General features: G+C 45.5%; 1 protein-coding gene across 2 annotated transcripts in view; it reads left to right on the plus strand.

Annotated features, from left to right (window-relative positions):
- The first annotated feature begins 982 nt into the window (after positions 1-982).
- Positions 983-23,188, plus strand: part of PRKCE (protein kinase C epsilon) — a 570,596-nt gene continuing 548,390 nt past the window's right edge. For both annotated transcript variants that reach the window (XR_015725163.1, XM_045787917.2), the window contains exon 1: positions 983-1,784. Coding sequence is in view for 1 of the 2 variants with exons in the window: in XM_045787917.2 (XP_045643873.1) it covers positions 1,437-1,784 (348 nt within the window). In the remaining variant the exon portion in view is untranslated. The remainder of the gene's footprint in view (positions 1,785-23,188) is intronic.

Genomic DNA, 23,188 nt, shown 5'->3' on the forward strand with positions numbered 1-23,188 from the left:
GCTGCTCTCGCCGGCCTGGGTCCGAGTGGGAGTGGGGCTGGGGGAGGGTCCCGAGTCTCCTCCCGCAGGGCGACCCCCGCCACTCCCCCACCGCCCCGCTCTACGAGACGGTTTGGCCGTGGAGCCCCGGGGAGCTGCGCGGTCCGCCGGTCTCCCGGTGGAGACGAGAGACGAGGTGTCCACAGCCCGCAGCAAACGCACCACCGCCCGCAACGCCGCCACTCCCCGGGGTTCCGTGCCGGTCCCCGCTCGGCTCCCCCGCCCGCCGCCGCGACCCGGCAGGCTCGCCCTCTCTGCGTCGTCCTCTCCTCGGCTCACTTTTCCCGTATTGCTCCCCCAACAGGCAAAACTTTCTATTTCCCCAAACACAGGAGCGCGCGCGCGCGTGCACACACATACACACACGCACACACACATACACACACACACTGACGTCTTTTGCGCATTTCCTGCATTAGAGGGAGGGAGACTCGCTCGCACACCGACGGAGAGAGAAGAGACCGAGGGGCAGAGCGGGCGGGCGGGCGGCGAGCGAGCGGCAGCCGAGAGCGGGGACGCGGGGAGCGCGGCCGGCGGGCGCCGGCGCCCGGGAGGTGGGGCCGCGCCGAGTCGCACTCCCGGCCCCGCCGCCGCCGCGCTGCGCACCGCCCGGTGCCGGCCTGCGCCCCGAGCCCGAGTGGCGGCCACCCCGACTCCCGAGCCCGCGCGGATGTGAGCTTCTGGGCTCCTGGCGCCTCCCGATCGCCGACCGCCGCGCCGCGCGGCTTCGCCCAGGAGGAGGCGGCCGGGCTGGCTGTGTGGCTTGTGGATTTTTAAAAATTTGGCTCCGAGGAGGACCATTTCCTCTCGACATGCATCCCTCCGGATAGACTGAACATCCCTCGATCCATCCCCCGCCCCGCGCGGTCAGAGGCAGGAGCTGGGTGTGCGAAGAGGATCCGGGTTGAAATCTGCGCCCCCGGTTCTCGTCCCCGCCCCGTCCCACATCCCCCTCCCCCTCCCGGAGTCGAAATTTCCCGGGGATTATGTTTCGGAAAGGTAGGTAACCGCCGGGCGCGGCGACCGCGTCCCCGCAGCCCGGACCAGGAGAGCCAGCGAGGCGGCGACACAGCCCCCGCGGCTTGCAGCGAAGCCGACAGCTCGTCTTCTTTCTGGAGGTGCTGCTGGTGGTAGGGGGGGAGAGACTTGTTCCAAACACGGACTTCCCCCAGCTCTCCCCCCCTCCCTGTTTTCCGTTAGGAACCCGGCGAGGAAATACATGCACTCGCTGAGAATCGCCCGCGCCAGGGCGCAACGCTACAAGGTGTAGGGACAGTGTGGGGTGGGGTGAGAGGGGACCCAGGAGTCCCCGTGGCTCAGAGCGCCGGGGCGTCGGTTCTTCATTCCTGCCCTCGGGGCGGACGGAGTGACCCCGGCCCCCACTCCCCGCCCCGACCATGGTAGTGTTCAATGGCCTTCTTAAGATCAAAATCTGCGAGGCCGTGAGCTTGAAGCCCACAGCCTGGTCGCTGCGCCATGCGGTGGGACCCCGGCCGCAGACTTTCCTCCTGGACCCCTACATCGCCCTCAACGTGGACGACTCGCGCATCGGCCAAACGGCCACCAAGCAGAAGACCAACAGCCCGGCCTGGCACGATGAGTTCGTCACCGATGTGTGCAACGGGCGCAAGATCGAGCTGGCCGTCTTCCACGATGCCCCCATCGGCTACGACGACTTCGTGGCCAACTGCACCATCCAGTTTGAGGAGCTGCTGCAGAACGGGAGCCGGCACTTCGAGGACTGGGTGAGTCTGCCGCCTCCCGGTCCAGGAACCCAGCTGTGGGGTCCCGGGGAAGCACTCACGGCCTTGGCATTGGTCATGGGGCGCCGAGACTTATTGCCATCTGGGGTGTGTGTGTGTGTGTGTGTGTCTCAGTTGCCTAGGGGAAGCATACTCCATTTCGTAGTTGAGGAGAAGTAGGCACTGGGGCAACGAAGGAGGAAAGAGGGTAAGGCCCTCTGTCCCTCCGGACGAGGGGTGCGACAGGCAGCTCGGAAGCTGGGAGAGCCCCCAGCCACTGGTGCTGAAGGTTGGCAGAGAAGCCGGCGCCTCCCGCAGGCGCGTGGTGGGCTGGCTGTGTGTGATTGTGTGTGGGTGGGTTCCTCCGTCCTTGGAGAGGCACGTGGAGACCTAGACTGAAGGGTTCTTGCACGTCCTGGCTTTGTCCTGCGTAGCCAAGTGAGGAGCTGCTTTATTTTTCCCTCCGGGAGGAAGCTAGCCTGTTTCTATTCTGTTGCATGGTGGTTAGCTCATCTTCTGACACACGGGGAGAAAAATGTGTTCTCGACGATGTCTCCTCCAGGGTCCCAGAAACATAAGCCAAGCTTGTTTTGCCCCATGCAACGCCTGTGCGTCCAGAATGAGTGTTGAATCTTTAAAAATGGTTCTGCTTGCAAGAAATTGGAAGTCAGTGCTTTGAATCCTACATAAAGTTACATGATTTCCCTGTGTTGATTTTCAAGATACTGTGCAATGAGATACTATTGCTAAGTCTGACATAGAGTTAATTGATTACACTGTCAAAATATTAGGGACTTGGAAATAGGCCGTCCTTGTCCGGGTACTGTAAACCAAATGCATTCAACCTTGGCACCCAAAGAAGCAGGGAGAATGAACCTTCTTTAAGCTCGTTTTGGAAGGAAGGCGTTAAATTAGGAAATGGATTTCGGTGTTTTCTGATTAGCTACATGTTTCCACCAAGAGCAGGTGTGGCTCTGCGTGCATATGTTTTCAGGGTTCTTGGGTCGACACAAAAAGAGGTATCTCATGGAGAAACATAAAGGAATCCCCTTCTAATGATTGAAAACAGACCACTTCATGATTGTCCTTGGGTCAGGAGCTGTATATGAACCATCTTGGCATGTCACCTTACATATTTTTTTTAAAGGAGATGGAGTCTTAGACAAAAATAGGAAAAAGCCTTTTCTTTCTACGCTCATGCTGTGATGTAGTCTGCCCAAAACCATGGTTACGGGGCTTACAGGGAAGCTCCAACAAACCATTCCAGCTACAACCCTGGGAGATTCACGGCTTACACTTTGGGGACCAGGCAAACCTTTATGGAATTCCAGAGAACAGAGCACCGTTCCATTCTGTTTCATTCCCCGATGCCCCTTCCTTCTGCCTGCCTCCCACCACCAGAGTTCCCACTCACTCCTCATTTCCTTTCCACACATGGGTTCTTGGACTCAGGAAAATAGTGTATATCTGAGGGGGAGCTGAAGGGATAACTAATTTCAGGGTCAGACCTTAACACTAAAAACCTGTGGTTTTTGAAGTTGTTGTTTTAGAACAGGAAGAGGACCAAAAAAAATATGAGTATAGTCGTGAGGCCACGGGGCCTTTACTGTGTATGCAGATGAGGGAGGTAGGGTGAGGCAGAGAGCAGGTGGGATGAACAGTAAAGCTGCTTTAGCCACAGAACACATGGCAGTTGGAGGGAGAGATGTCCGAGTGTGTCTGGTGATGCTTTGCTGGGGCGGTTCCGAACCCTGGGTGCATCAGGGCGCCATCCCCACTTTTGAGCACTTTCAGTGAAGCATGCCCTGGGCACCAGCCTTGCCTGGTCATTATTCTCTAAGCTGCTCAAATTCATGTTGGACTTGGCCCTAGACCAGATCACCTAGTGCAGAGGCAGGTTTTAAAGGCAGAGAAGCCAAGTGGGTACCCAAGTTCACATGGCACACCCAGGGGGACTGGAAATAGGGCCCATACTTCCTATTGCCCACGGCTTGCCTGGTGGAGAACAGAGTCCCCCAGCCCTGCCAGTCTGACTCTCCCTGCAGATGCGTGTGCTGTGTTCCTGATGTTTTCACTGTACCCAATAATATAAAGTGCTTTCAAAATCATATCTTCTTTGTCTCATAGCAAGTGTGAATTAGGTACAACAGGTATTGGATAGATTACAACAAAACAAAACAACATCTTGAGCTACAGAAAGGCCAAAGTCACAAAATGAATTAAGTAGTGGAGCTGGTTCTGTTTGCTCACCTAGCATTGCTTTCACTGGAGGATGCTGTGGCCGCTCTGGCTCCTCCGGAAGGGCAGGCAGGTGGGGGTGCATCAGTGGAGGGGGCTGGCCCTTGGAAACAGAGAGGTTCACCTGGGCTGACTGAAGTCCCCATTCCTGTCAGTGAGAGGACACCCACAGAATCACACCTTTGGGCAGCATTTCCCAGGCTCCGGGGCTCTGTGCTCTTTACCTGGCAGTGATGAAGAGATACACCCTTTCTCGGGTGTGGCTGAGAAACCTGGCCTGAAGTCAGGAGATGTGGAGGGCATGGAACAGCTGCTTCCCTCATTGATGTGGCCAGTTTCATTCAACTGCGCGAATGTACTCCCCCAGTTCCTGTTTGTGCTCAGGCCCAACCAGGGAAGTTTAGCCCTCTAGGTAAACCAGAAGTAAAGGAGACTGTGGGTGACCCCCAGGGGGCTTCCATTTCACTAGGGAAGTGACACTAAATAGATATATGCAGATACTTAAGTAGCAGTTAGATTCTAAATGAGTGGGACCAGAAGTAGTTACACGACTTCAAAAAGGAAGTGTGCTGGGAGAGCTGGAAGAATCTGGATGGTTCCTCGAAGGAGGCATGGATTGGGCGTGAGGTGAAGGGTAACATTTAAAGAGGTATTTACAGGAGGAGACAGCGTTCCATGGATACAGACACTGTGGGAATAAAGGCAGAGAAGGCCTGTGGTTAGCAGTGAGGAAACAGAAGCATGGCCAAAAGTGAGGGTGCCTGTAAGCAAGGACCAGGCAGGATAACATTTCCCAAATTTAAAACTTTTATCTGAGCACCACTTCTGCTATTATTTACGTAAAATTTTTAAACATTGATTCTCTTCTTTTCCACGCAATCTCCGGTATGCATGAAGTCACCAGTTGGGATATTGTACTTAAAATTTTTCTTCTTTCACATTAAAATAGACATGTGTCCTCTAAAATAAAAAGGAAGGATGTTCATCTCAGGTGCCTCTTAAAACCATTAGTGATACGGGGGGCCACACTTTGGAAACACTGGAGTAGGAAAAAGTTTAGAAAACTGAGTGGATTCTAGAATGTTTAAAAGCCAGGCTGAGGTAATTATTCTCCAGATAATGAGAGACGTATCAGTTGTGATGACAAAGGGGGTTGTTTTAGAGAAAGCTCATTACGGGGAGATGGGAAGATCTCACTTATACTGAAAGCAGAATCCCATTAAACACTATTGCTGCCACTCGTTTTCCGGGAACAAGATATTAATGCTGCTCTGACTTGAGTGTGCATAAGAATCACTTGGGTGGGGTGTTAAAAATACAGATCTGTCCACCACCTTTTCATTCTGGAGTTTAGGACAAGCGCTAGGAATCCTTATGTGTAACAAGTGCTCCTTGAGAGAATTTGACCATGCTTCGAGAAACATTAGAGTAGAATAGAAATTGTGGGCAGGGGAGGGCTCCAGATTATTAATGTATGAAGACTTTGTACACAGGAATGTCCTGAGATTTTATAGTAGACCTTTGTAATTCCTCCAGCAAGATTTACAAGCCTAGCTGTGTAAAGGAGAGGTATTGGAGTTCATTAGAAGCGGACGCCCCATGAATGCTGGATGGAGCTGCTTTGCCTTTAGGACAGATGGTGGGAGCGTGGTAGATGGCAGGGAGGGTACATGGAGTCCACACGTGACAGCTGGCTGCTCCTGTTCACAGCCTGGAGTTTGCTGTGTGGTCACCTCACTAGCGTGTATGCTGAGCTCTGCTCTCCCCGGTTCCATGACCCCCGCCTCTGAAGACATCTTTGTGCCACTCCCATGCTCCACTCACAATGCAGCAGTCAGGACAAAAATGACATTTTCTGAGAGATGGTTCAGCCCAGAGCTTAAGGGCAGAGCTCTGAAGCCAGGCTCCTTGGGTTTGAATCCTGCCTCTGCCGCCAACCCCACTTGTGACCTTTACAGAGCTATTTAACCTGTGTTCCTGTTTCCTGTTTCTTTCTCTGTAAGAAGTGGGTGATAGTAACCGTATCTACCTCTAACAAAAGAGGTTGTTGAGGGGATGAAAGGACTCACTACGTGGAAAATGCACGGACCAAAACCTGCTCTCAGCGGGAGCTCGGTGAATGTTTAGCTACTACAGTTAGGATTACGTCCTCTAAACCAACCATGGGACTGGCCCTAGAGAGAGTTCTTTATTGACTTGATTATTATACAGGACCTAAAGAAGCCAAGTTTTTCATCATCCTTAAAGTGTTTATTTTCCGTTGGGTAGTCTCATTTGGCAAGGAATGGGATGCTAATGTTTCTGTTTCCTATTTCCCCAATAGCTCATTGACAGACTTTCTCAAAATTATCCCACCCTGCTGACTCTGTGAGATAGGCCTATACTGTTGTTGAAGAGGTAAGGCTCATGGACTGTTATTCTTTGTTGGCCCCAGAATCCCTTGGGGGAGATTGTTACAGGGTCGAGGCCAAGGCCAAGCCCGTGTTGGTTCAGATGCTGATGCTCTGGGAGGAGCCTGAGGCCACGTGCTGTGGTTAAACAGGCCCCTGCTGAGTCTCATCCTGAGGGTGGCTAGAGTACACCTTGATATACACTGCCTGAAGGCATAGGTCTGCCTGTAGGACTTCTGCAGGGAAATCTTAGAAGATCTCAGAAACCTTTTATTATCATTTAAATGGAGTGAGGTGGGAGGGGTCTAGAAAGGGATGTGGAAGGAAGGACTGGGAATGGCCATATCTCCCTTTGTGTGCACCTGTCCCTTGAATTTGTCCACCAGCAGCTGGGATTCCAGGATCTCTCCATACTCGACTCCCCACAGTCTCCAGTAATACTTACCATCTAATTAAATATGGCTCCCCTTGATACATGATTGGTTATTTAACAACTACCCCGAGGCTTAGTTCTTGTCCCAGTGCTATCACGGAAAGCCACTTGGCTCTGCAGTTAAAGAGCCTTGGGTCTCCTGAGCAGTCATACCTTGTCTATCTGTTCTGTTTCCCCTCTCTGTGTCTTTGACCAGCAGCAGATTTAGTGATTATTTGAGACTCTCAGTTCCCTACTTCTTCCAGTGGGCCCCTGTCTCTCAGATCTATGGGTTCTAACTGCATGATGCATCTACCACTCTCGAGGCAGGTGACCTAGGCTCTTGATGCCTGTTTCTTCATCTGTAAAATGGGAATATAATAGTTCTTATAATAGTTCGACAACCTCTTTCGGTTGTTGTGAGAAGTAAGGGAGTCTATGTAAAGTTCTTAGCAAAGGGCCGGGCTACTGTACATTCTAACAATTTTATTAATATTTGAAGAGTTATATGTGTGTATTCATAGTTTGAGAATCTTAAATCAGAACATATGGTCCAGTGATATTTTTCTCTTTGACTTGTGAATGTATTTATAAGAAAAGTCTCACAGTCTAAAAATAAAGTTAATTTAGTTACACTTAACAATTGCCTTTTTGAAAATATTAGAATCTCTTGACATGAGATTGTTTTGAAAAGTCTAGGAGTTGTGTGGCCACTACAGCCAAAGGTTAATTATTTATTGAAGCGTATGACCAATTGAAAATAGGGATATTTGGGAGCTGCTGTTTTGGTTTCACTGTACCAGTTTCATCTAGTTTCATGGATTTAAATGCATTCTCAAATGCTGTTGCCTCTAAATTCCTAATTCCAGCCCATATGGCTATTGCTTCAGAACTCATATATGTGACTGCCTCTGGTCATTGTCATTTGATGGTGCAAGGGCATCTCAAACTCTGTTATGTCAAAAACTGTATATCTTATGTCCCTCCTTCCCAATCTAAGCCTCCCATAGTCTTCCCTATCTCAAGAAATGGCAACTGCATCCTTCTGGTTGCCCAGGCCAGAAACCGTGAGAAGCCATTCTTGATGCCCATCATTCTCACACCCCCATATCCAGTCCAACAGCAGCATCTGTTGATTTCAGAATAATCCGAGATCTGATCATCTTTGCATATTTCTGCTGACATCACTCTGGTCCAAGACCTTATCATCTCATACCTGGATTATTTCAACAGCCTCCTAATTGGTTCCCAACTGCCTCAACTTCGTCAGCTTATGTCACTCAGTTCACATATCTCTTGGTGAAACCCACGTCCTTATAGTCTACAAGGCCAACATGGTCAGGCTCCTCTTATGACCTCTCTGACCCTACATCACCTGCTACTCTTCCCCTTCACTCCTTTCCCCGCCATATTGACCCACCTTCCCCCCTTAACATATTCACCGTGTTCCTACTTCAGTCTTTGCACTGGCCATTCCGTCTTTCTGGAATGCTCCTTTCCTAGATACTCTCATGGTTCAAGTCTTTACGTTCTCAGTAAGGCCTTCTCTGTCAAGCCTATTTAAAATTTCACCCTTGGGGTGCCTAAGTGGCTCAATTGGTTCAGCATCTGCCTTTGGCTCAGGTAATGACCCCAGAGTCCTGGGATCAAGCCCCTCATCGGGCTCCCTGCTGGGTGGAGAGCCTGCTTCTCCCTCTCCCTCTGTTGCTCTCCCTGCTTGTGCTCTCTCTCTCTCTTTGTCAAATAAATAAAATCTTTAAAAATAAACTAAAATAAACTTTCACCCTTTATCTTGATGCTTTATATACTTTCCTGCTTTAGTTTTACTCTTCTCTCTATCTTGTATATTTTTCTTCTTTATCTTTATTATCTGTCTTTAGCGCCAGAACAGAGTTTCTGTAAATGCATAGGTTTTTGTTCACTGTTCTGCTCTTGGCACCCCGAGACAGTTCCTGGTCCGTTGTTGAATGACTGAATGAATTTAAGTAAACAAGCGTGTATTCCCCTATCACCTACTGTGGTAAGACCAGAGTTGTGTGTGGTATCATTCCTGCCTCCAAGGAGTATGAAATCTAGCTGGGAAGACCAGTATGCTAAGCCGTTGAAGGAATTCCCTAACCAGTCTTTCTGTACAGTTGAAAGAAGTGACAAAAAGGCAGAAGAAAGTGGTATTTTATAAAAATCGACAGGATTCCTTGAAAATGTTCTTATGGGAGAATGCCTATTATTTCCGGGTGGCAATTTGCACTAAGCTGAAGCATTTCGGTCACGTCTGGGGTTTCTAAGAGTAGGAATTGTAAACGTTCTGGGTGCCCAGGGCCTGTGCAAGGTGCTGTGGGAAGGGGAGAAGAAAAAAGGCCCGCTTGTCCTCCCTTTGCAGGGCCTTAGATACAAAACCCTTGGTAATTGGCACCAAGGAGAAATGAAATTTTAAATTCCAGTGCCTGGACCGCAGTGCTGGAGCTTGTTGAAGCATATGCAGACAAAGCTTCCATGGCTTTACTTAGACTAAAAGAACTCCAGAGCAGGCCCGCAGTATTTTACATAAATAAAAGCTACACTTGGCAAAACATTATATTTCTCTCCAAGTTCCTCCGGGTATATACGCACTGGTTAAGTAATTACAATCTATTATAATGCTAATCAGCAGGATCGCACCTGTTTGAAATCTAGTTTTCTGGCGGAAACCATGGGAAGTGGCCAAAAGCCTGTACTGTGCTGGGATTGCAGAGGGGACAGGAACACTCTGTCGTCACGTCAGCTTGCCCGCCACTAAACAGAATGGAAACTCCAGAGGGAATATGATTGAGCCCCATAATATCATGCCTGGCAGGAAGGGGAGAAGCACAGTCTCTTACCGAATCCAGGCACAGAAATGAGAACCTCCCCTGCTCACGCCCTCCCCGTCCCCTCTACTTCACCTTGAAGTCTCAGAGAGGTAGTTTTTTAAGCTAGTGAAAAAGTCACCTTTATTTTCCAGCAAGGAGTAAACTCATTGAGCTAATGATCCCAGGAGGTAGATCAGATTCAAGATATGATCAAGTTCAAGAAGGGTTTAGGAAAATCATGGCAGGTGAACCCGTAATTAATTATTGAGGAAAAACATAGACTTTGATCTTGCCTATATGTCCTTCTTGAGTAGATTTGTTTGTTTTCAAACTCTAGGATCTCTTTTTTCTTTTAATATTTTTTTATTATATTATGTTAGTCACAGTACAGTACATCCCTGGTTTCTGATGTAAAGTTTGGTGATTCATTACTTGCATGTAACACCCAGTGCACCATGCAATACGTGCCCTCCTTACTACCCATCACAAGTCTATCCCATTCCCCCCCCTCCCCTCTGAAGCCCTCAGTTTGTATCCCAGAGTCCATAGTCTCTCATGCTTCATTCCCCCTTCTGATTACCCCCCCCTTTCTTTATCCCTTTCTTCCCCTACCTATCTTCCTAGTTCTTATGTTCTATAGATGAGAGAAATCATATGATAATTGTCTTTCTCTGCTTGACTTATTTCACTTAGCATTATCTCCTCCAGTGCCGTCCATGTTTCAGCAAATGTTGAGAACTCGTTCTTTCTGATAGCTGAGTAATATTCCCTTGTATATATGGACCACAACTTCTTAATCCAGTCATCTGTTGAAGGGCATCTCGGTTCCTTCCATGATTTAGCTATCGTGGACAATGCTGCTATGATCATTGGGGTGCATATGGCCCTTCTCTTCACTACGTCTGTATCTTTGGGGTAAATACCCAGTAGTGCAATGCCTGGGTCATAGGGTAGCTCAATTTTTAACTTTTTATGGGACCTCCACACTGTTTTCCAGAGTGGCTGTACCAACTTGCATTCCTACCCACAATGTAGGAGGCATCCCCTTTCTCCACATCCTCTCCAGCAATTGTTGTTTCTTGCCTTGTCAATTTTTGCCATTCTAACTGGCGTAAGGTGGTATCTTAGTGTGGTTTTGATTTGAATTTCCCTGATGGCTAATGATTTTGAACATTTTTTCATGTGTCTGTTAGCCATTTGTATGTCATCATTGGAAAAGTGTCTGTTCATATCTTCTGCTCATTTTATGATTTGTTTATTTGTTTCTCGCGTATTGAGTTTGAGAAGTTCTTTGTAGATCTTGGATTCCAGTCTTTTATCTGTAGCATCATTTGCAAATATATTCTCCCATTCCGTGGGCTGCTTCTTGTTTTTTTTGACTGTTTCCTTGGCTGTGCAGAAGCTTTTTATCTTGATGAAGTCCCATAAGTTCATTTTATCTTTTGTTTCTCTTGCCTTTGGAGATGTGTCATGAAAAAGGTTGCTTTGGCCGATGTCGTAGAGGTTGCTGCCTATGTTCTCCTCTAGGATTTTGATGGATTCCTGTCTCACATCAAGGTCTTTCATCCATTTGGAGTTTATCTTTGTGTATGGTGTGAGAGAGTGGTCAAGTTTCATTCTTTTGCATGTAGCTGTCCAATTTTCCCAGCACCATTTATTTAAGAGACTGTCTTTTTTCCACCGGAGCAATCAGACAACAAAAAAGGGATAAAAGGTATCCAAATTGGCAAAGAAGAAGTCAAAATGTCTCTCTTCGCAGATGACATGATACTCTATATGGAAAACCCAAAAGAATCCACGCCCAAACTATTAGAAGTTATAGAGCAATTCAGTAATGTGGCAGGATACAAAATCAATGCTCAGAAATCAGTTGCATTTCTATACACTAATAATGAGACTGAAGAAAGAGAAATTGGGGAATCCATCCCATTTACAATAGCACCAAAAACCATATGTTACCTTGGAATTAACTTAACCAGAGACGTAAAGGATCTATATTCTAGAAACTATAAATCACTCTTGAAAGGCATTGAGGAAGACACAAAAAGATGGAAAAATATTCCATGCTCATGGATCGGAAGAATTAACATAGTTAAAATGTCCATGCTACCCAGCAATCTACACTTTCAATGCTATCCCGATCAAAATAGCGAGGACATTTTTCAAAGAACTGGAACAAATAGTCCTTAAATTTGTATGGAACCAGAAAAGGCCCCGAATCGCCAAGGAACTGTTGAAAAGGAAAAACAAAGCTGGGGGCATCACGTTGCAGGATTTCGAGCTGTACTACAAAGCTGTGATCACAAAGACAGCATGGTACTGGCACAAAAACAGACACATAGACCAATGGAACAGAATAGAGAACCCAGAAACGGACCCTCGGCTCTTTGGGCAACTAATCATTGATAAAGCAGGAAAAAACATCCGGTGGAAAAAAAGACAGACTCTAGGATCTCTTAATGCCAGGGACATTGCCCCAGACAGATGTCTGCATCTTCTGAGGAGAAGTGTCTTCCTCCCAGTGGCTCACCAAGCGGAGAGTATGAGCCCTCAGGAAGTACGTGTACCAATCACTGATCTGTTGGTTGAATGAAAGTCTGCCTTTGGGATCTGTCTTGGAGAAGTTCACATAGGCAGCACTCTTTAATCAGACTAACTTAGATTCTGCTCTTCTTAGAAGTTCACCATCCCGGGACGCCTGGGTGGCTCAGTTGGTGAAGTGGCTGCCTTTGGCTCAGGTCATGATCCCAGTGTCCTAGGATCGAGCTGCTTCTCCCTCTGCTTGCTCTGCCGGCCGCTCCCCTGGCTTGTGGTCTCTCTTTCTCTGACAAATAATTAAATAAAATCTTTTTAAAAAAAGTTGACCATCCAGTACAGTGCTGAAAAGAAAGATGGTGGAACACACAAAAGATTCTAACCAGTGGACAAAATGGTTTGTTCATTCATTGCTCCAGCCATCCTTTCATCCATTTAGCAAACATTTATTGAATACCTTATATGCCAGGTGCCATGCCAGGAACTGTTCTCGTGGAGCAGATGATCTGGTAGGAGACACAATACTAATCAATAAGTAACATAAATATTCTGGTGTATAAAATTAATTAAGAAGGAGAGCTTGTTACAAGGCTTTCTGAGCCTGGGGACACCTTTTTAGAGTTGGACTGGGTAATCCTCCCCCCCACCCCGGGAAACTTATTGACTAGGGAGTCAGGAACCTCCTATTAATCAGTGGTGTTGGACCTTAGATTCCACATCTGTGAAAGCAGGAGAGGTAGCAGAGGTAGCATAAGATACCCTTAGGTAAGACCTCTGTTAACAATGATTCTGACTGCCTGGGCTGTCTGCATTTTGGGCCTTGACTTCGCTCGACCTAGCACTTGATGATATTTTATCTTTATTGTTTTCCATGAAGCTGAGTCTTGTATCTCTGAAAAGCTGTCAGCTTCTGCTTTTTTCCCTCCTTATCTTTCTTTATTACTGTGATCAAGATCACAAAGCCATTTTTGATAGCTTGCTTCTTTACCTAGTGTTCAAGGCCCACAGAAATACATTTATTTTTTATTTATTTATTTTTTTAGTGGGGGGAGAGGCGGCAGGAGAGGGAGAGAGAGAATTTTAAGCAGGCTTCACACTGGGTGTAGACACGGGGTGAATTCCCCAGTGAATTCCCAGTGTTGGTCTTGCACAGGGCTTGATCTCACAACCCTGAGATCATGACCTATGCTGAAATCAAGAGTCGGGCACTTAACTGACTGAGCCACCCAGGCACCCCTACATTTAGTTTTTAAATGGAGCCCTCTGTCTGTATCATTGAGCCACTCAAAGGATATTCTAGAAACAAACAAGCGAACAGAATTTCTGGAATGCAGAGCCTATGAACCCATCTCCCGACGTTTTAGATGAATGATTATCTAAACCATTTTGGGCAGCTGAGAGAATCATCAATCAGCCACAAAGGATGGAACATGTAATTGACCAGTATTTGCCAGAGTATCTTTCAAAGAGTAGGAGCCTTCTAATATTCTTAGGTTGCTGTGATCAAAGAGGTTGGGAAATATTATGGAGTCAAATGCAGATTGATATATTAAAGACTCCAAGATGGCTGGTAGCAAAGGGATTTGCACACCTGTGTGTGTGTAACCACAAATTTCCCAAACTGATTCATCATAGAATGCTTTTATTTGTGAAATATTATTAGCACCATAGAACTAGTGTTTTGTGGACATATTTTGAAAAACATTATAATTAGAAAAAAAAGGAATGGACCTTCCTCAAGTGGACCATTTGGGAATTTGAGATTAACACACTTTTATGAAATAGTGAAGTTGAAGAACGGTGGAAATTCACTGGAGAGGGAGATTAATGTGGATTCTACTAGTTGGCAAAGGCTTCTTCATAAGATTTTGAGCCAGGCCTTATAGAATATGGAATCTGAATAGACAGGGAAGGGAACCCTTCTAAGTTGGAAGAAGAGTGTAAAAAATGTCGGGCAAGTGGTTTTTAGCATTTTGGGTGATAAGAGCAGTCAGGAAACCAATGAGATTAAAGCAGGAATGCAATCCAAAAATAATTGCTTCATTAAAACACACACACGCATATACACCCCCCCCCAAAAAAAACCAACAAGCTATCCAAAGAAAGGGAAGAGTGGATAGAATGGACATTCAGTCATTAATCCATCCATCCATCTAGCCAGCCAGCCATTCAACAAATATATAATAAACACTTTCTGTGTTCTAGGAATTTTGCCTGGGGCAAGGTGTTAAACAGAATCACTATGATCTACTGAACTCTTTGTTATCAAGGGAATCTATCCTGAGGGCTAACCCCAATCTCCCATGCTTATTTCTAGCTAATTTTCTTCGTTTATTTCTTGATAGGCCTGATAGGAACGAAGAATAGCTTTGTAGCATCCTTTGTGTCACTGAGTGGTGGCTTGTCTGAAAGTAGTGTGGGCTTTGGAGTCAGTTCTGGGTTGAATTCTAGTTTTATCAATTGTGGCTACATGATGTTCTGGGGAAATTCTTTAACTCACCTATACCACTCCCTTCATCAGTAAAATGGGAATAATAGCTATCTTGTAGCGTTATTATAATGACCAATGAAATATGAAAAAGTGCCTGGCTTCTAGCAACTTCTCAGTAAATAGTAATTTATTATTGGTAATTATTTGCATTCAAGATTTTTTTATTTGATAGAGGTAAAATTGTGCTATTGTTGGAAGATTTCATTCAGTAATGGCCAACTGAGGAGTTTCAAGTGAAACCTTTTCCAATCCCTACTTCCCTCCCTCTCTGAAGTGAGCTAGCAACAGGACTTCCAGGTTTGCCAGAGTCCAGGTGTGCAGACCTAGAACCTCACCTTGGCCCGTCTCAGGTGGCCCCTGGGGTGGGAAGCACAGGGAACATAGATTACCTGCCGTGGGGCTGGCTGGCTTTGGTCTGGATGGATGGACCTACCTGATAAACTGCTCCCTCTAGAATTTTTAGAAAAGCAGACTCAGTGTTGCATTTTAACCTGAACATCACCTGCATTTGCTTGTGGGCCTAATGGGGGTAACTGAGGTTCAAGGATTTTTTTACCCTCCATTTTGCTGTGGTCCAGATGTACATCCCATTTCTCCAGGCCAAAGCATCTGATTTCGTTTTCCTACCGTGTGTCTCTTCTCTAAGCCCGCCCTCTAACGGAATGCACACCTATTGCTCTATTCTGGCCTGAGAGTTGGTAGTGCACAAAGGTACTCCACTGAGAGGGCAGGACTTTGCTTTTGACCAGGATATCAGAATTGCTCCGGAGTAACAGGAGTTGAAGGATAGCCAGCCTTGAAAAGATTACTCTATGCTTGTAAGGAATCATACATTCCTTTGTTAATTTTCTGTTAAGATCCTTGGTTTTTAAGCTCAGATTTCATTTTAGATACTTGACATTGAAGTCACAGAACCGCATGTAGCAGAGAGCCCCTCTGACCTTCCTGAGGGATCCGTTCTCAGAACCTGCCTGTTCTTCTCCTCTCCAACTATCTGAGTCCTTTTCTTCCTTCAAAACTTTCTTCAGAATTCACCCAAGAGCAGGGGGTCTGGTTCTTCTATTTTGTAGCTTTGTGACTTTGTGACAGTTCACTTAACCTCCTCAAACTTTTGTTTCGTTGTTTATGAAAAGGGTTAGGAAATGTCACCCTTCTTAGGTTGTAGGGTTGTTGGCAGGAATGAATAAGGTCCATGTAGGTGCAGGTTCTTGGGCTTGTAAGCATTAAGCATTAACTCTGTGTCCTGAGCGTCTGTTGAAGTAGGTACAAAAGTTTGTTGGGCACCCAAGCTCCTTAGTCTGTATCCTTTGCTCCCCCAGGACTCTGTCCTATTTCTGTTAGGTGCCCAGAGTTGCCAGATGAAGTACAGGATGCCCAGTTAAACTGAACTTCAGATAAACAACAAATGCTTTCCTGCTATAGGTATGTCCTAAATATTGCATGGGACATACTTAAACTTATACTTACGTACTTCCACTAACAAAGTATTCATTGTCTGAAATTCAGATTTAACTGGGCATCCTGTCTTTTCATTTGCTAAAGCTGGGCCTCTGTGTTCCCCCAGCCCCAGTGACAAAGCATGCCCAGGAAAGCATACGTTTGGCATTTCTTTGTCCCGCTGAAGGCAGAGGAGGGACATTTGCAATCACTTTAAAATGGAAGCCTTAGCCCCTTGTTAAAATAATTCCAACATTAGCCAGAAGTAGGGAACGTTTTTCTGATGAACAACCCCTTTCAAGAACCCGTAGACTCATGGAGGTGGCCTTCTGCCTTAACACTTGAAGTCTGGTCCACCCCACTGGCCTGTTATGTATGTCAGGACCCCACAGCTTCTCCTTTTCCCACATTGAATCAGAGAGCTCAGTTCACAGGAAGTTCAAGTCCCCGGCCAGGACCACCTGGCTGTTTTAAAAGTTGTTTTTTATTTTTATTTATTTTTTATTTTAGAAACGAATAGCTCACTTAAGTTTCAGGTGCCTGAGTACTAATTCATGATGATAGCTTTAGAGTTCATTTTCATAGCTTTATTAGCCTGGTTCTCTGGAAGCCAGGGGATTTATGTAAGCGTTGTGCAGTGGCCCTGAGTACCCTTTTGGGGTGCTCAGAACCAATTGTCTCCCCCACCCCCACTGACTTATAGGATGGAGTCTAGCCTCATCACCCCACCAGATATTCCGGCCCTGCGTGGCTTGCATACCTCCCCTTTGCCCTCCCCCATTTTTCTGCCATGTGGATCCTGCATCCTCCATGCTGGGAACCTCCTCCGTGGGAGCTTGTTTCTCTCATCCGTGTCCATTTTTTCTGGGTGCTCTAATCCCCGCATGTCCATATTCCTGGAACACTAGGAATACAAACCACCTCTTCAAGTCTCCCTCCTTCTTGGGCCTCTTTCCTAGAACTCTCCAGCCTACGGCTCTTTTGGCCTTTGGAATCCTGGTAACATTTACTATTTGTGTCCTCCATTTACAATTATTGATGTCTAGTGTTGATGGTCAGATACTCTCTGTTCTCTTACGGAGGCAGAAAAGGTCCCAGAGAGGAAGAACTCATGCCAGTTTGTGCTAACACTTGGCATATTGCCTCGCACATGACAGATGCCTGATTGGTTAAATAAATTTTAACATTAAATTATAATAGTATCTACCTAAATAGTAGGTGTTCTGTAGATATTTCTTCTGGACTAGTCTCCTTCCTTCCGTGACAGAGAAGAATGTATTATTTAAAAAATTACACACAGGGGCGCCTGAGTGGTTCAGTCAGTTAAGTGTTCAACTCTTGATTTCAGCTTAGGTCATGATCTCAGGGTCTTGGGATCAAGCCCTGTGTCGGGCTCTGTGCTGCCCATGGCGCCTGCTTGGGATTCTCTCTCTCCCTCTGCCCCTCCCCCTGCTCTCTCTCAAAAAAAAAAAAAATCACACACACATCTGTATGTTATTTTTAAACAGGAAAAGGCAAGGGAGGGTGCTGACATATGGCATGGACTTTTATCTTTTACCTTTATTTCAGCATTATTTAAAAAAATCAATAAACTTTGCTTTTTTTAGAGTAGTTTTGGGTTTATAAAAAATTGAGCAGAAAGTACAGAGAGTTCCCATATACCCCCTCATTCACACACACAGTTTCCCCATTATTGCAGTTGACCCGTGGACAATGAGAGGGGTTGGGGTGCTGACCCCTGTCCAGTTGAAAATCCGAGTATAACTTTTGACTCCCAAAAACTGTACTAGTAGCCTGTTGTTGACTGGAAGCTTTACCAAACACATAAACGTAGATTAAAACATATCTTGTATGTTACATATATATTATATACTGTATTCTTGCAATAAAGAAAGCTAGAGGAAAGAAAATGTTATGAAGAAAATCATGGGTAAGAGAAAATGCATTTATAGTACTGTATTTATCCAAAAAAATCTGTCTATAAGTGGACCTGCACAGTTGAAACCCGTGTCGTTAAAAGGTCAAGTGTATATATATATATTTGACTTTTAAGAAGAGGCGAAAAAGATGCAGCACCAGCTACTGCATATTGAAGCAGGTGGCATCACGGTTAATGCAAAGACTTTGCACTAGAGGGACGGGTTCTAATCCTGGTGGCACCACTGAACCAGCTGTGCCTCCTTTGACAAGTTGTGTAACCTCTCTGAGCCTTCATTTCACCATTTGTGAAACAAGATCAGTAATATCTCGCTAATTGTGTTGTTTGGAATACTTAGAAAAGTGTTTATCACATGATAAGCACACATAAAATGTTAGCTGTTATTATTATTAGAGTTCTATTGTAAAGAATAAATTGTAGATTATCTGGTTTGGGACTTACCGTGTTGTCAGAGTCCATTTGATTTGATTCTGTGTGTTGAGGGGTCGCTTGGGATTGAGGGTTGCTTTCCATCAAGGGATATGACTTGGAAAGACGGTAGTTCTGATTGTAATGAGTTACATAGGGAATCACTACGGTTTGCTAAGTTTTTATTTGCTGCCTGCTTTCAAGCCCTTATTGGCCAGTATACATTCACAAAGGGCTGCATTCACAGTGTGCTTGTTTATTCTTGATTAATTTAGCTCCACCCTGATGAGCTGTGTGACCTTGGGGAAGAAACTTAACCTCTCTGAACTTTAGTTCCCACAACTGTAAAATGCAAATAGTCATATTGGCTCTGCCTACCTCATTGGTTGGGAGACTCATTTAATATCCCTCTGCAAAATGAAACATGTGACACACATGTAAGTAGCAATGATGAATCACTTTCAAATTTGGGGAGGGGCATGGCATTTTTATCCGAAGTTTGCAGATGAGAAAACGGGGGATAGCAGTGTCTCCTGGTAGGGACTAGAATAGAACTTAAGTCTTATCTCCCCAAGTACCTGATAACACTGAACAGCATTTGGGTTTCTTAAGGAGTGTGCCTAGCTCTTTCACATTGTCAGGGCTAATGACTTAAAATTGATCTCTGGGCTTTGTTTCTAGGAAACTGGAGTCTTGGGAGCCCACCCCCATGCGCAAGAGAACACATCTCTTTCACTTTGCTTCCTTACTGTTCTTGGCTCTTTAAATTTTTTTTCTTTATCACTGCTTATCATATGACTGTGCACAGACAACCGTGAAGCCAACTATTTTAAGGGGAAAAGGGAGGAAGACAGATAAGACAGTGATTCAGAAACAAGCAGGAAAATGGAGTCATGTGGTTGTCCCCTTGTGGGTGGGATGTACAGCAGTTTTGTAGACTGAGAAAGCGTCCTGAGTCCCTGGAGAGTAAATGAGACCCATCAGGCGTGTGTTTGAAAGCCCTTTCCTGTGTTCAGAGAAGCTTTAGAGCCCAGCCGGCGCACCCTTCACTCGGTTCACATGTGCATGCCCTCGTTAGAGGCACGCTCCTCAGTGTTCTCCTGTCCCCGAGCTTCAAGCTGGGCTCTGTGCCCGGGGCTGGGCTAGGAGGCGCAGGGGCTCCAAAGGAGAGATCTCCTGCCTACATTCAGGAATATAAAAAGGAGAAATGCCCCCTTGAAAAGACTGATCGCATCAGTTTTAGAGAGGGAAGTGGATCCTGTCCTAACCTATTGGTGGAAGTGTGGTGACGCCCACACACCGAAGGCTGCGCTGTGCCTTCTCTAATGGGATTTGGATTTTAGGCAAGTGAGTGAGCATCATTTGGGGCCTCCCAAATTTAAATCGGTTAAGAACTTTTAGAATTTTTGTCTACTTCTTGTGGAAGATCCATTTTTTTTCCTTTTGGGGGGAGGAAAGAGAGTAAGGGCACATCATGAATAGTTTTTCACACTATGGGTCAGGACCCTTCAACTGAAGTCGTGAAATCTATTAAGTGTAGCTCAAACAGCAATTTTGTTTTGTTTTATTTTATTATTAAAAAATTTTTTAAAAAATTTATTTGACAGAGAGAGTGAGTACAAGCAGGGGGAGTGGCAGGCAGAGGGAGAAGCAGGCTCCCTGCTAAGCAGGGAGCCTGATATGGGGCTTGATCCCAGGACCCTGGGATCATGACCTGAGCTGAAGGCAGATGCTTAACCAACTGAGCCACCCAGGCGCCCCTCAAACAGCAATTTTAAATGTGGAAGTAGAATAGAACAGTATTGAAATTATCAGAAGGCATTGCATGTAGTAAGGGTAAATATGACTTTATAAAACTTGTTTCAGTTTTATTTATATGAGTATTATTTATATGATCTGTGGGTCCCAGTAAAAATTTAAAAAAAATTTTTTTAAGACACATTGGCCTAGAACACACATTTTAATATATCAGAACTTTAATTAGTACCAGTAAGATGGGGAGAAGAAAGTCAAGAAAACAGGGTTCCCTGCACTCAGTAAGCTTCCAGTTTCTTTACCCAAACAATTCCATAAAGGCAGATACGCTATGATCATCCAGGGGAAGATTGAGAAGGGCTTTGTGCAGGAGGTGGCTTTTGAAGGATAGGTAGGATAGACCGGCTCTGAAAAACCTGCCCAACTCCTCCTCCGTGAACAAGTCCGTAACAACATAGGATGCAGAAATGACCCGACGACTGGCATACTTTATGTTCTCCAGGAGCCCCCCCATCTCCTGACACCCCCTGCAAATGGCATTCAGGATCAGATAGTGGTGTCTCCAGGGTCTTGGGTTGAAGTGTCAGAAACTCCAGGTTGGAGAGTTCGGCTCGCGCCTGGTACTGCAAAGCAGGTTCCTACTTCCCTAGTGACGCTTCAGCCTGAACAGGGCAGTTTTGCACTTTTTGATCGGGAATGTGGGGTCTTTGGAAAATAATGTGTTTTGACCTTCACCCTTTATGCTAATATATTTATTCAGACATCTGTACTTGTTCTCTTGATTCTCCTGTCATACTTGTATGGTAGGAAATACATGTTCTCTCTCTTAACTTGACATCTCAGGACAGCAAGACCCAGGGAAGTTAAAGATGACTTGCCAGTTGGGGCAGATGAAGGAGCACCTGGGTTTCTTGGTTTTCAGGATGGGGCTATTTACTGCACATGCATGGAAATATAGTCTCCCAAACACATTGAGTCCAGGAGGCCCAGGACATGGCCCAGAAGCTATTGATATCAATACCATTACACATTTAATACCATTATGTATTTGTACATTTAAGCTCTGTTCAAAAGGCAGTCACCTGAATCAAAGTTCCTTCCTATCTTCGTCTTTCCTTCCCCTTTCTTTTCTTTCTCTTTTCCTCTTAGGGATGATCAAGTATCAGAAAGGTCTATGGAATGTATTCCCTCCAATTCAAAGAATGTAAAAACTGATACCTAGTAACAGAGATTCATTAAATCCTCACGTATAGATGGAAAAATAATAGAGCCTAGGACGTAAGTGATTTGATCAAAGTGAAAAAAATGCAGTAAAGACACAAAAAATATGAGCAAACAGGCTTCCTGATCCTGGCGCTAGCTCTGCCATACCAGACCCAGCCATCATCCACCTGCCACACTCCCATCGCCCACCACCATCCATCCCATCCGGTTTATCGGTCACAGATGAATGCCAATACCATGTGTCTGCAACTTTTAGTAAGGGAGGGTGATTTATTTATTTATGTTTTCAATTTGCTCTTCAGCTTTTGGCTGAGGTTGGAGCACTTTATCAGCCCCCCCCCCCCCCCCCCCCCCCCCCGCCGTTGGGCTGTCAGAAGTTGAAACTTGTCTGTTTGGTTGAGATAACCTTTCACCTGTCTCTTAGGGGTTGATCTTTACCTGTCAAAAGGATAGTAAAAACTGTGACTTGATTTCAGCTCAGGTCATGATCTCAGGGTTGTGAGATTGAGCCCTGCATGAAGTGCCGTTCTCAGCGGGGAGTCTGCTTGAGGATTTCTCTCCCTCTTCCTCTGCCCCTCATCTCTCAAATAAATAAATAAAAATCTTAAAAAATAAGAAATGCTGTAACCAAATGGATTTGGGAAACAAAAGATTAAATAAAGCTGAACATTTATTGCGGTACTTCTCGGAGCCTTTAGTATGCTAATTTCCATTAATCTTGAGGATGACAGTTGAGTGAGTAGTGTTCCCAGGCTCATTTGATCATGCAATACTGTTTTGGGGAGAGAGGCTGAAGTTGGACAGGCATTTTTATATGAATATAGGGTTGCAAATGGAGTCCTCATAAGCAGGATTTTCTAAATGATATTCTACTAGTTTGTCCTTGTTCTGTCTTTAGCCAGTGACATTTATGAAGTAGTAGCAAAGCTAATGTTACGGTTTCGAGATTGTTCATATGGAATTACAGCGACCCTAGCCAGAAGCCCCTGGTTTCTCTTCTTTCCTGAATCAGGTCAGGCTGAATATTATCCAAGTGCAGGTTAACTCTAGCTCCTCCTCCTCAGAAATTATCTGTTACTTGGTTGTTGCTACCACTCAACTCTATTGTGAAGGCCTATTTTACTATTTCATTTCCTTACGTTTATTAGAAAAGATGGTGAAAAAGCTACTTTCAGAGATCTGAGTATGATCACTGGGGCTGACTTGCAGCAAAAAATGTGAAGAAAGGAGGGAGACAAAGATCGATTTCATGTTTTCATGCCCTCGAGAGCCCCTCCTAGCCTGGGGCAAAGTCAAGGTTCCTGGGTTCCTCTTGCTGATAAACTCAAAGTCAAGGTTCCTGGGTTCCTCTTGCTGATAAACTCATTCACACTGATGTGTGAACACATGATAATGAATATTCCAGGCTGGCATTTTAGAAGGGTGTTGTAGAGGATGACATCTGGGTGACAGCCATACGTCTGGAATTTTTAGATGGCAGTGACAGGTGAAGATAAGTTTTTTGGTCAAGAGAAATCTTTCAAAACCAGGCACTCACTTGGACCCAGGCTGTTACTGAGACTATGCTCTATGTCAAGGGCTAGGGTCATCAGGTAAGCCTTCCACAGTGGGTCAGGACCCAGCTCACCTGGGCTGACTGGACATATTTCTAGAGTACCTCCTATTGGAAACACTTGTCTTTCCCTTCTGTGAGGGATGAGTGCTTTTCCACTTGAAAGGAAAAACAGGCCATCAATTACTGAGGAATTTT

Source organism: Ursus americanus, chromosome 7, assembly GCF_024610735.1.
Source record: "Ursus americanus isolate L20-20 chromosome 7, mUrsAme1.1.p, whole genome shotgun sequence".
Classification (NCBI taxonomy): domain Eukaryota; kingdom Metazoa; phylum Chordata; class Mammalia; order Carnivora; family Ursidae; genus Ursus; species Ursus americanus.